The sequence below is a fragment of the Populus euphratica genome, unplaced genomic scaffold, assembly GCF_000495115.2.
Source record: "Populus euphratica unplaced genomic scaffold, PopEup_1.0 scaffold1057.1, whole genome shotgun sequence".
In the NCBI taxonomy this organism is placed as follows: domain Eukaryota; kingdom Viridiplantae; phylum Streptophyta; class Magnoliopsida; order Malpighiales; family Salicaceae; genus Populus; species Populus euphratica.
The window spans coordinates 57,775-71,249 of NW_011500921.1; the positions used below are offsets into that span (position 1 = coordinate 57,775).

Consider the following 13,475-nt stretch of genomic DNA (forward strand, 5'->3'; position numbering starts at 1 on the left):
GCTAGAGCGGACTCTAAGTTATTATTTTAGACAATCTATTGCTAAGTTTGATATCAAAATCGAAGTTGTGGTATATGAAGTTTAATAACTGTGGCGGATCTATATTATTAATCTTTGGGAGAACATTCAATCAAATCAAACATAGACTGTGAATAGTTATATTTTCTTGATTGATCAACTTATCTAGTTCTTAAGGCTGCCATTGAATTAAATTACTAGTGCGGACACTATGGTTATTTGATGGCTAGGGTTAGTTATACGGCGAATCCGTTAACTAACCAATGTTAACAAGAGATAAATATTCAGAATATAAATTGATTTTTTGTTTCCATGATCAGTTCTGATTTTTGTAGGTGGATATGTGCTTGTGATCAAAGTTTGTTCTCTTGAAAATTTTCTGATTTTATTTAATTTCACTTTATAGTTTTCTAATTTATTTTGCTTTAGCCTAGATAACATCCAAAGTCCCCAAATTGTATATCATCTAGCATAAAAATCTGACCTGAACCTTCCTCGTGGGATCGACCCCTTGCTTATTCTATATTATCTTGTGTGTTGTGTTTACAATTAGGGTAATTGATTTATGCGACCGCGATATCACAACACTTGATGAGCTGCTGCTGGTGGCGATGGAAAGGAGGCACAACAGTGGTGCTACTGGTGGCGATGGAGAGGAGGCGCAATGATGGCGTTGCTAGGTTGAAGGTGGTCATCGTCCCCCTTTGCCACTACCTCTGCCTTCTCCTTCTATTTTTTCTCTTTGTTTTTTTCCTTCTTCTTTTCTAGTTCTCCTCTTCTGCCTTTTTCCCTCCTTTTCTTTCTTCTCTCCTTTGGTTTTTTCATTCTCTTCTTTTGCGCTCCCCCTCTTTGTCCTCGTCTCCTTGTATGTATAGGCAAAAATAGGGAGAGATATGGACGAGGTAGCCACTATACTGTCACCCCATGACTGCCTAAAGAGGCACGTCTCCTCCATTTCTCCAACATATAGGAGGCCACGAGTCAGTTTAGCAAATGGGTGCTTTAGGTTGGCCTTTTTTTGAGTTTTTTAGAGGAAAAAAAGTTAGTGAAAACAAGGGAACAAAAGTTTCTTCTTCCCTCTGTTTTCTACACATCCAGGGGAAAAAGGCTATAGTGTCTCTCAAAACGGTACTATTTTGGGTTTTTGTAACAGTATATAAAATGGTGTCGTTTTGAACAAAACGTGCTATTTCATTTAAAAGAAAAGGACGACAAAAACGTGTTAGAATTCACACTAGTCCTCTATTTGTGATTTGTTCAATCGAGTCCTCAATTGTAATTTTAATTTTAAAAATCAATTCAATTGCATCCTTGCCAAATTCAATTGTTTAACCATCCTTTTCACATTGGTTCTTGGTTTTAAATTTATGCAATTTGACCCTCGTTTGATCAATAAACTTCTAAATTCTTTAATTTACTCTCTAATTTAGTTTAATTGCAATCCCTTTATTTACACATGTTTTTCATTTTGGTTCTTAGTTTTAAATTTCTTTAATTAAGTCCTTAATTGACCATTTAACTTCAATATTTATGCAATTAAGCCTCTTATTTAATCAAATTAACTCTCAAAAATTATAATTTAACCCTAGAACTTTTATTTCTTTCAATTAAAACCCAACTTGACTTCAAAATCAATTTTTCTTGCAATCAAACCCTCCATATATTCAATTAAACTTTTAGTAAAATATAATTGAGTATATAAACATCTGATTTTGGACTTTTCTTCTTCAAATTAAATTTTCTTTGTCAATAGGGCTTCCACCAGTCCAATATATTCCGTCAAATTTTAATTTTTGTATTTGTGAACTTCCTCAACCAATTTTAGTCATTTTCTAGGCGCTTCAACATCCTCTTTTTCACTATTATTCTTATTATTATTTTTCCTGTTGACTATATTTTTTTATAATTTTTTTGCATTTTCTTCTCTTTTTTTGTGTGCAGGAACCCAAAAATATATTACAACATTAGGTAATATTAAGTAAAAATCTAACAATCTCAGGGTGTTTACAATTCAATTGAAATTGTCCACACACTCATAAAATATTGTGGACATACTATGCATTTTTTAATAATTTATTTTAGTCCTTGAAGTTTTATTTTGTGCAATTTAATCCTAATTAAAGGTTAATTGAGTCTCAATTCTTAGTTAATAGTGAAATTAAAAGAAAGAGGACTGAATAAAAAAGGTGTCAAACATAGATGGTATTCTAAAAATTGCATGAAAAATACACTTAGGTCCTCGATCTTTAAAAGTAAGGTCATGCATACAATTTAGGTTCCCTTGAATTTCAAAAAATAAATTTTCATATACAAATTCATTTGTGTTATTACCTTGGTTAGAGAAAGAAGAGATGGGAGGTGATGGGTGTTATAAGGGTGTTAGTAAGGTATTTTTGGATTAAAATAGCTTGAAAATTAGGGGGTGTTTTTGCCAAAACAATAGTTGCTAGATTTTTCAGCCATCACTGTAGTGCTCAAAATATAAGCTTGTAGACGAGATATCATATGCCTTGTAGTGCAATGTGTCACCTGCTTATTTTTTTTCAAAAAAATAAGGATGGATAACATATCATACTCCTTTTTAAAAAAAATTTAAAAAGCAAAAATAAACTCAGGCCTACTAAGGCTCTTGGGCTCTTCATTTAAGTGGCCTAAACACACTGGGCTACAGGCTCGCGAGTCTAGGCTTTTTTTAGCTCTCTTTTTTATATTAAATATTAATTTAAGGAGAAAAAATATTGAACCCAATTAAGTTTATAACTCAAGTCATAGGTTTAATGAGTTAAATCACAATAACTAAAATATTGTTTTTTTTTTTTAATATTGTTTTTTTTACTTATATTATTTTTTTATATATCTTTTTTAAAGTAATTCTAAAATTTATGTTTCAATTAATATCTTTTTTTTTGTTATTTATTTTTCTTATTTAACCATTTTTGGTTAAAAAAAATTTATGATGTTGTGTGAGTTTAATTTTTGAAAAAATTATTATGAGTCATTTATATTTTGTTTATCTTTTGTATACAAGTATTGAAAATAAAAACTATTTATTTTTAAAAAATATTTTTGATATGTGTAGTCTTGCATAGCATTTTTTTCACTTATATTTTATTTAATTAATTTATTATGTGTATTTATTTTTAATATCATTTAATTAAATAAAAAATAAATTTAATCAATATAATCGGATAAATATTATGTTATGCAAGATTAAATATAATTATCTATATCTATCTTTTAATTTTTTTCAGTTTTATTTTAGTTATTATTAATATATATTTTTATTTTTAATCACTAATTTTAATATAGTAATAGTTCTTGATTTTTTTTTACATGTATACATTATCTTTTTAATTTACATTTAATAAATACATAAAAAAACCCTTACCTATAAAATTGTTTTATAAAAAAAAATATCACGTCCGTGGCGAAGCATTGGTAAAAAAAGTAGTGAGCCCCAAATTCAACCAATCATCAACGTGTCCAACTATGATTGGCTGTTGTAAGTTTACCCTGATTGCATTATTTCTTTGTTACTCTAGTTATGAACTTACGAGAACAAAGTACTTTCACCTGAAAAACCGTGCTCCTTGCCCTAACAGCGTACAGACCCAAGTCAAGAACCTAAAAAAAACTTCTTTTTTCTGATCTAAAATATCTATTTTCTCTCACCTTAGATTTAACAAATCTAGCATGGATTCCATCTAAATTCCCCTGCAATATTTAGATCCAAACACCAAAGATCTGCAATTCCACTGTACAAAACATGTCGACTGCAACACACTGAAACACAACTTTTTCAAGCTTCTTCAATGGCAAATGCTCACCAAGGCAAGCTGTTCCTTTTCCTTTATTTGCTTTTCATTTCCTGTTCTCCATCTAGAATTTTGGCAGACTCTAGCTCAGTCTCAACCAAACAAGAGCTGGAGCATGATATCAATCATGCTCGTTATAAAGAACAAGAGTCTGACACTAGAATTAAGCTTAATCAGCAAGAAGTTTTGTTACATAAACTTGAACAACTAGTGAGGAACCTTAGTGAAATGGTTGCTAGATTAGAGCCTAAATTATCTGAGTTACCAAAAGTAACATCTATTGGTAGGGAACAGAATCAAGAGGCAGAAAGGATTGATCAGGGAAAATTTGATGGTAAGAGATTGGTTCAAAAAGTTGAAGAAGAGGGATTCGAGGTTAAGACCACTAGAGATGGAGAGAGGGTGAGGACTGCTTCAGTTACCAAGTACAGTCCATTGTGGTCAGAGAGGTTTCAATTTGTGTCTGCTGTGAAACTAGATTCTGATGCAACGTGCATTCATGTTTTGCCATTTAGAGATTACGAGGGGCTTAGTAAGTATGTTGCTGTTGGTGATGATCGAGGGAGGGTTTATGTGTTTTTGAGGAATGGGGATGTAGCGGTTGAATTTTACACAATGTCCTCTTCACCTATTACAACAATGGTTTCATATTTATCGGCTTTTAGGAATGAGAGTACTGTGGTAACAGGGCATCAGAATGGTGCAATTTTGATGCATAAACTTCACCATGTGTCGAATGGAGAAGAGTGGAGTACACTTTCTATGGAAAATGTGGGTAAGTTTGCGTTCCTTGAGGATTGGGATCAACGTTCGCCTATAAGTATCTTGGAAGTGCATCATGTTGGCAGATCAAGGTATATCTTGTCATTAGATGTTAGAGGGATAATTAGGGTTTTTAGGGAAAATGGGACGGTTCATGGCTCTGCCATGCCAACAAGTAGACCACTTGCATTCTTGAAGCAAAGGCTTTTGTTTTTGACAGAAAGTGGTGCAGGGTCATTGGATTTGAGGAGCATGAAAGTCAGAGAATCTGAATGTGAAGGTTTGGACCATTCTGTTGCTCGGTATTATGTTTTTGATGCCACCGAACGGTCAAAAGCATATGGGTTTACATCAGAAGGGGAATTGATTCAAGTATTGTTGTTGGGGGATATAATGAACTTTAAATGCAGGGTCAGATCCAAGAGAAAATTCGACATGGAGGAACCCCTTGCTTTACAATCCATCAAGGGCTACTTGTTTGTTGTCAATGAAGAGAAGGTTTTCGTGTACAATGTTTCATCTCAGCATTATGTTAGGGTTGGGGGACCTCGCCTTCTCTTCTCTGCTGGTCTGGATGAGATCAAATTGTCATTTTTGAACTATCAGTTGACAAATGCTCCCATTGAGAAAAGAAGAGTGATGCCATTAATTGCCAGTGACCGTGAAAAAATCGTTGTTCTTGGCCTTGGGAGTGGGTATGTGGGAATGTATCGCTCTAACCTTCCAATATTTAAAGGAGAATTCAACACAATGCTATGGACAAGTCCTGTGTTGTTCTTCGTACTCTTTCTCTTTGGAGCGTGGCAATTCTTTTCCAAGAAGAAGGAAGTGCTTACGTCATGGGGGCCTGACGATCCTTTTAGCTCCACATCTGCTAGAATTGGAGCTCCGGTAGGGTCATCAGCATCCACAGACAGGTCATATGTAGATTCATCTTCAAGAAGTACTGATATGATGGAATTTAGGGCTGGGGGATTGATAGGTCAAACAAGGAGGTATCCTTCTCCCTCGCGATATCCTGGGGGAGCAACCAGTTCCTTCAGGCCAGGTTCTGCAGATGCCAACACTAGACCTTCCTCTATTGATCCCAATTACAGAGCATCATCGAAGCTAACATTCAGGGGTTCAGCTCTGGAATCTACAGGTTTCCCTATAAGAAGGGAGAATCTGTTTGTAAACAATCAAGTTGTGGATGATGTCAATTGAGTTGCAAGATAAATTCCTGTAACTTCCAATTTCTCTGGTGATGGTATTCTTTTTAGATTTTGTCCTTGGACTGTTCATCTGACATTACAGAGGCCTCTTGAGCTTTCAGTGTTGTAAGTTAGTCTGAAGAAGGTTAATAATGGAAAGAGTTCTTATTCCCGTTTCATTCACAATCTTTCCGAGATTTACTTTTGAGCTTTCAGTGACTCAAAACATGAGTGTCAAGAATTGAAATATTTAATGATAAATGATAAATCTTCAATAAAATAAAATTGTTTTAAGAAAAGTACAATTTAAATGAAAATATGAATTAAAAAACTTAATAAAAATTATTTGAGAGCAAGAATGAGACTACTTATGTAGCTGGGGTGTTTTTCTTCGCTTTTAAATATAAAAGTAAAGGAAAAAATAATATTTTTTTTAATACAAACAAGTTAACTCTGAAAAACAATATCAAGTTAACTCTGAAAAACAATATAAAATGACCGTTAAGTTCTAGTATATTTTGTTTTAATATCAATAAGTTCATTTTTATAATTAATCTTCTGAAAAAAAAACTCATATTTATAACATTTATATTACCTTATTACCTTATGTTATATTCTCTCTTTCTCTTCTAATTTAATTAAAATATTATAATTTTATTTAAAAATATTTAGCTTTTTTGCATGTAAAATAATTTATTTTTATAATGTTTTTTATTATATTTTCTAGATTAACTTGGGTTAAATAAAGTTAAGCTATTTAATTGATGATTTAGATTATAAATTTGATTGGGATAAATAATATTTTTTAAATTTATTTTTTATTTAATTAAACTAAAAACAACAAATTAAATTATTAAGGGGAAATAAAATTTCTCAATCTAAACTTCATTTTCTTATTAATGGTTCTATTTATTATTTTAGAAAACAAATTTTATATATATATAGTAAACAATATTCTTAAATAAAAAATCATCATGATCTTAAAAAAAAATTAAAAATATATTAAAATAATATCTCAACATTTTTTATATATTACAAGAAGAATAATTAATATGATTAAATATAAAAAATCCATAAAAGAATTCAAGAACAAAAATTTTATTTTATTGAATAATCATAAGCAATTTTTTATTTTTTATTTTCTAAAAATAAATTTCATGTCATTCACTTTTTTATTAATAAAAAAAAATATCTTGTTATTTATTTGTCCATATTTTAACCACAAAAATTTTGACCTGAAAATCAAGTTAGGGTTTTTGAACTTAAAATAATATTTTTAACTTAATTTCCTCAGACATCTAATTTGTCAACTTAAAATACATCTACCCAGTAAAAACATACAAAATCAAGCTATTTTTTTTCCTCAACCTCCATTCTTTTTTTCTCAATCTTAATTTATTTTTTACAGCAATATAAAAAATAAAAAACATAATAATAACTCTTCTCATTAAAAATAAAACACATTAATACCAAATTTACTCTTTTTTACTAATAAAATTTAATCAATCAATCACTTTCTCTATGCTCCTCTGCTTTTTCTTCTTCTTCTTACAACTCTTTTTTTCTTTTTTTACAACCATTTTATTTATCAAAGTCAAGAACCGAATCATAAACAAAGTTGAAATTCTAGACTAAAACATAAAAGTTTAAACTAAAGGGAGGAGGGGAAAAAGAAAAAAACTATAGGGGGGTGGGGGGGAACTCTATTCGCAAAAAGTTTAAAAGAATGCACTATAAGCAGTTATAAGGGAAAAAAAACACGTATTTTTACCTCTATCAATTTTGGTCCCTACATTTTCAATTTTTCACAAACAACAAAATAAATTCTTTTTACAAAATTGAGCATCAACTCAATTTATCAACCCAATATTACGATGATTTTTTATCATCCTAGTAACTCCATAGAAAAGAAATCCAAACAAATCAGCAAATCTAATTTTATGTCAACACAGTACAGCAGGTTAAAATTAAAAAAAAAAAACCAATAATATGAGTAGAAAAATCTTAAAAGACCAAAAAAAGTGAAGTCACTAGGGCGCAATGTTTTGAGCGTGGGTGAAGCAGAGACAGGTAACCTCTGGCAAGAAAATGTGCGATGGGAAAAAATAAATTAACATCAACAATAAATGACCAAATTGCTGTATGTTGTGCTGCTCAGTAAATATTGATTATTGACACGATAAACAAGGAGATAAAACTTCCAAAGTATTTTAGCTTCACAAAAATAATGAGAAACCCATGGAAAATTAGCTTTTCAGATTTTGAGCACATATAAGCTAAGTAATCCATCTTAACCTTGTAACTGGCCATATAAAAAAAAAAAAGATCAGACAGGAATAGACAAGCCCTTCTTTGCCATGCTATCGAGGACATCATTCAGTGCTTGACACAATCCAACAATCTGCAAAATTATGCATCAAGCAAAGTATAAGAGCTGCTTCAGAGGGCAATACCAGGTGCATGAAACAAATTGAAAAGCAATCTAGCACTGGTTAAATTCCCATGAAATTTGTAATCATGGCAAGGAATCACCTGTTGATCCCATTGTTGCAGCTCTTCAGTGTCATCCTCAAAATGTATGACTGCTTCCACCTGGTGTAGGCAGGTATATTGGATTCAGCAGAGCAAACTTGAAAAGCAAATAAGGTCAACCCCGAGACTAAGTTTAAATTTGAGGGATGTTAACAATGCAGTTCCAGAAGAACATAAAAAAAAACTGCTAAGTAGATGATTGTCCAACTTAAATGTTGCAACACAAGTTGCCACTATCAGAGAAAAAGGATGAAATGAATGGGCAAGTCACAATGAAAGCTCAACTATACTGTAATAGGACAAAAATGTTCCCAAGTCCATTGCGGCCCTCAAAATTAAATCTACTCTGAATATCAGATTCATTACGATGCAATCCAATGAAATCCTTGATAACTGCAAAAGTCTGAAATTTAGAGAGCCAGGATCAGAATTTCATGGTTCATACCTGGTCGATCGATCCCCTCATTCTATCCTCGTAAATCATTCTTGATGCTATCTTCTCTGCCTGAAAAGCAAAAAACAAAAAAAGCATTTAGTTCTCACACAAATATAATGTGAAAGCATATACTGAGGAAAAAACAAGAGCAAAATAAAAAGAGAGAGCGAACACCAGCAGGGACTCAATATTCAAAGTAAGACTCAAAGAAGCAGGTATCATAAAGCATTGCAGATAAAGAAAAGTAGAAGATTAAATGGGCACACTATGCATACTCTTATCATCTGAGACACATCAGACAACGGATGGAGCTAAGCAAATGGAAAACCCATGAAAATGCATATGAAGACTGAATTCCCCATCAGCTTTCAAAACATAATATCAAAGGGGGAGAAGGTGGAAATATTTAAAGAAAACACAGCACACAAATTGATCAGTAGATCTAACTGCATGACAAGATACCTGCACAACTGATTTGATCAGTATACTAAAACATTGATAGAACTCACACTTTAAGAACAAAGGGTAGAACATCAATTACATGAGAACCTTGGCAAATCATGACAAACTGACCTTGTGTGGAGGAATTCCCAGCAAGGTGCCCAACTCATCAAAGCTACAGAAAAATAAAGTAGAAAACCAAAAAAAAAAAAACAATTAGTACAGAAATTACGAGGAACCTGAAGGAAAAGGTAATCCAAGACAATTGCATCTCCAACCTTATGTTTGTGTAAAGTTTGCTAGCACTCAAAAGATTGTGCTCAATCATAGCACGATCCAGTACAGTGAAATTGTCTGGTAAAAGTGCTTTCTGTTGAGAAAGCAAATAGGGCACCAATTATAGATCATAACATCAAGTGAATGCGGCATCAATAACAGTTGAAAAGACATTAACCTGATGTGCTTTGAGTTCCTCAGAAAATGCATCAATTTCTGGTTTTCTCAAAATTCTCTCTAAATACACCTGGTAAATTCATACAAGGTTTCTGCTAATAAAACTTGAGAGGCATTGAGTGTGCAAAATAGTAAAATTGAAAACAGATACAAAGTTACAGTATGCTGCATAAGAGTGTGTGCATGTGTGAGAGAGAAAGCACCTTTTGTAATATAGGATAAATTTTTAACTTCGAGCATCGTTCATCCTGGACCATGTCCATACATCAGTATATCTTCCAGAAGTATAATGCAAATCAATTTCTTTTGAGCATACGTTAAGATTGTTTACCTTGTACAAAGTAGCAAGAACACGTGAACGTTGAGGACCAGCAGCAGCCAAGATAGTACATGTCACAGCAGCAGATAGAGCCTGCTCCAATGCTTCCTCATCAATGGTTCTATGATGAACACAACAGAAGAATGTAAACAACTGTCTATCAGTGCAGTGCCTCAACACACAAACAATTTGTAAATGGGAACTGGAGAGTAGAAGGGCACTATTTTTGTTACAGATGATAAATTTTATATCTGAAAAGTTTGTCGCCTGGACAATTCTTGTTGAAGATGAAATTTTATATTTTAGATGTTGAAGACAATGACAAGAACCATAAAAAAAAAAAAAAAAAAAAACTGATATATTAAAATATGAAAAATATTTCAAGCAGTAAATTTTCACATGGGATTGGATAATTCACAGCATAACATGCCAGGTACAACATTAAGTATTATATTTTAGATGTTGAAGACAATGACAAGAACCATAAAAAAAAAAAAACTGATATATTCAAATATGAAAAATATTTCAAGCAGTATATTTTCACATGGGATTAGATAATTCACAGCATAAAATGCCAGGTACAACATTAAGTACAGGTCAATAGTCTTCTGAATTAAGTTTCCATACCCAAAATTTATTCAAAGGTAGTTCAGAGAAAATCAAAGCCAATGTAGCATCAAATTTATCCCATTCAATGCTGTTCTATGGGCCAGCACAGGTAGTGCAGAGACAGGAATAGATTCAATGCTTGAATAACATTCTATGAGTCAACAAAACTAGAAAACCAGAGTTGGCTACATTCTTAAGATTCCACAGAGAATCAAAGTAAAAACTAAATGTACCAAACATTCACAATAAATAAAACCTAGTTTTACATACTCATCTTCTATTTGTCTCTTCTCAATTTGAGATATGTCATAGTAACGTAGTGCTGCTTCCAAAAACTTCCTCTTTAAATCCAAAATTCTTGCATAACACACCTGACAACAAGAAATAAGAAGCAAACAATATAACAAAACAATAAACTTTTCAGCCTTGTATTAAATTACCCTCAGAAACAATAGAACGATCTGAACCTTGTATTGCAAGTTCAACACTTCATGTTGGCTGTTGCTAACCAAAAAAGATGCTTTATTGATGAAAGCTTCTGCATTAACTGCATCATCATCCTGCAAATATGAACAAAAGGAAACATCAATAACAATTTCAAACTGTTTTATGGCACCTATAAGAGAGATAATTCCCTCAACCTAGCATTGAGCTAAAGTCAGATTTTGGAACTTGAACACTCAGTTTCATCTAGCTCTAGTTAAATCTTAAAACCAAAAGAAAAAAAAAATCACTTCTCACTCTAATTTTATAAGAAACTCAAGTGCACATGCAGATAAAGGCAGGCATACCCCAACCCAGAATAATGGCAAGTACAGCGCAAAAGTGATCCATCTTGCTGTTTATAACTCTAATAAAACATCCAGGCCAACAAAAGGTGATAGATTTCATTTTCATCTAAATATCCTACAATCTTGCTTGACAAATGCCTTCACTTTTAAAAAAAGTGCATAAAAGCAAACAATATACCCAGAACCCAGTGACAAAATGTTGTTTGTTAATGAGTTCATCACATATATTATGCATGCATAAGAAAGTCAAATACCTCGAGATATAAGCGAGCGATTTGGACACACTTCGATAATCTGAATGAATCATCAATAACCCTGATGGAAAAATTATAAACAAATACAGATTGTCAGATAGTGGCATTTTAATAACCAGCAGAAATACAACTCCTATGGTTAAATACAAGGACTCTTACTCTCAGACCTCATTCCAGAGTCTAGATCAATGCCACTGAGCATCTGAGCTGCCTTTGACCATTGTTGTTCTGACTCATATAGTTCAGCAAGTTTCTCTCTAATTATTAACACCTGTGAGTCATACAATTAATCAATTTCATATCACTGAGAAATGGTTTTTATCAAACTCTCATTTTGTAGCTGTGGTGCAGCTCCTTATTTATGTGGAAGCTTTAAATGTTTTAAGTTTTTTTTTTTTTGCTGTGACATTCCTGCAGGCTTATCACTGGCAGTCTCCTCAGGGTCAAAAACTCAGCGGTGTCCACTAAACACATGAGTTGCGCTTGTTGCAAGACTTGTGCAAAAAAAGTAATAAGAAAATTATGCAATCAATCCATGTTGCTTTCAAGCAGTAAAAAACCAATATGAAAGAAGCACATTCTCATAACAACAGCCAAATCTAACCATTGCGGTGTAGAAAGATAAGATTTGAACATAATGATTTATCCACGCACAATGCACACAACTAGCCTACCAAACTCGAATACGCCTGATTTTAATTGAATTAACTAGTTAAAAAAAGTGCTATCAGTAATAATAAGCATTAAGAAACCAGACAGTTCAAAAACGAAAAACAATGAAACCGTCGCATAAAAATCCAAAATTCCAGAGCAAAGCAACGTTGCACAAAAAGAAATCAACTTCACAAAACAATTCAACGATGTAAAAACGAACCTGTTCTTCGAAAGAAACAACCCTAGGCTGAATCTGAGCAAGGGTATGATGGGCAATCTCCTTTTGCGTTTCCGGCTCTAACCTCCCTAACTCATGAGCAAAAGTCTGCAATAGCTGCCTCGACACTACCAATGGTACGTCGTCTGACAACACTATAGGTCGTTTTTCAACCATTAGGGAAAAAACAGGAAAAAAAAACCCATAAGTTTAAAGAAAACAAAAGTGAACAAAAACGTACTGTGATCGATGAATTTCTTGGCTTGAACAATGTCGTTAGAAGAAATAACAGAGCTGAGAATGTGTTTGTACTGTTCGATCTTTTGCCTCTGATCAGTAATAGTCGAGGCACTGGCGAAGACAATATCCATGGCTGTCTCTTAATTCTGTTTTCAGTTTTGTTGAAATCCTAAGCCCTAATTATTCTATTTTGGGTTTATCGCCTGCTCCTCCGCTGTCCTGTCACGGTTTGTTAGTGTGCAGTAGTAGGAGTCCGGTGTTTTTATAGGAGACAGATAATTGTCTGTAGCGTTGTTTTTGGAACAAGTTAAAGACTCGGCACGTTATAACTGCTCGATGGCATTTTCATCAATTTCAATTTGACGCGCTATGGAATTGATACTTAAATTTTTATATTTTTTAATGAAAATATATTAAAATAATATTTTTTATTTTTAAAATTTTTTTATATTTTTATATCAAAATAATTTGAAAATATATTAAAATTTTAATAAAAAATAAAAAATAATTCTTTTAAGAAACACAATTTCACACAAACAGTATTAACTCCTGCAAATTTATTATAGTCATATTACAGTAATGCAACGCCTTTTTTGTTCACAAAATCACAACAATTCATCCTTTTACTTTTTTTTTTTCAGGTTTGTCAAATTATAACAATAAAATTATTGTTAAAAAATAACTTCAAGTAAACATTATTAATACACTAATTCTTTGATATTTGTATAAACTATAGTGATA

The 13,475-nt window shown here is 32.4% G+C and overlaps 2 protein-coding genes across 2 annotated transcripts; one reads left to right on the plus strand and one right to left on the minus strand.

Annotated features, from left to right (window-relative positions):
* The first annotated feature begins 3,578 nt into the window (after window positions 1–3,578).
* Window positions 3,579–5,971, plus strand: LOC105116824 (uncharacterized membrane protein At1g75140-like). Its single transcript, XM_011014307.1, has one exon. The coding sequence runs from the start codon at window positions 3,831–3,833 to the stop codon at window positions 5,799–5,801; it is 1,971 nt and encodes a 656-aa protein (XP_011012609.1). The 5' UTR covers window positions 3,579–3,830; the 3' UTR covers window positions 5,802–5,971.
* Window positions 5,972–7,881: 1,910 nt separating this feature from the next.
* On the minus strand, window positions 7,882–13,052 carry LOC105116825 (COP9 signalosome complex subunit 4). Its single transcript, XM_011014308.1, has 14 exons — window positions 12,736–13,052; window positions 12,498–12,649; window positions 11,791–11,894; window positions 11,624–11,684; window positions 11,046–11,138; window positions 10,849–10,949; window positions 9,982–10,090; window positions 9,854–9,898; window positions 9,652–9,720; window positions 9,476–9,567; window positions 9,330–9,372; window positions 8,766–8,825; window positions 8,321–8,380; window positions 7,882–8,189 (listed from the first exon to the last, which is right to left on the minus strand). Exons 1-14 carry the CDS (start codon window positions 12,863–12,865, stop codon window positions 8,115–8,117), a joined length of 1,194 nt encoding a protein of 397 aa, XP_011012610.1. The 5' UTR covers window positions 12,866–13,052; the 3' UTR covers window positions 7,882–8,114.
* Window positions 13,053–13,475: the final 423 nt, after the last annotated feature.

Coding starts and splice junctions, on each gene's coding strand:
- LOC105116825 (XM_011014308.1), bottom strand. CDS start 12,865: ATGGATATTGTCTTCGCCAGTGCCTCGACTATTACTGATCAGAGGCAA. Junction 9,568..9,651: donor AGGAACTCAAAGCACATCAG/GTTAATGTCTTT, acceptor CTTTCTCAACAG/AAAGCACTTTTACCAGACAA. Junction 8,826..9,329: donor TGGGAATTCCTCCACACAAG/GTCAGTTTGTCA, acceptor TTTGCTTTTCAG/GCAGAGAAGATAGCATCAAG.
- LOC105116824 (XM_011014307.1), top strand. CDS start 3,831: ATGGCAAATGCTCACCAAGGCAAGCTGTTCCTTTTCCTTTATTTGCTT.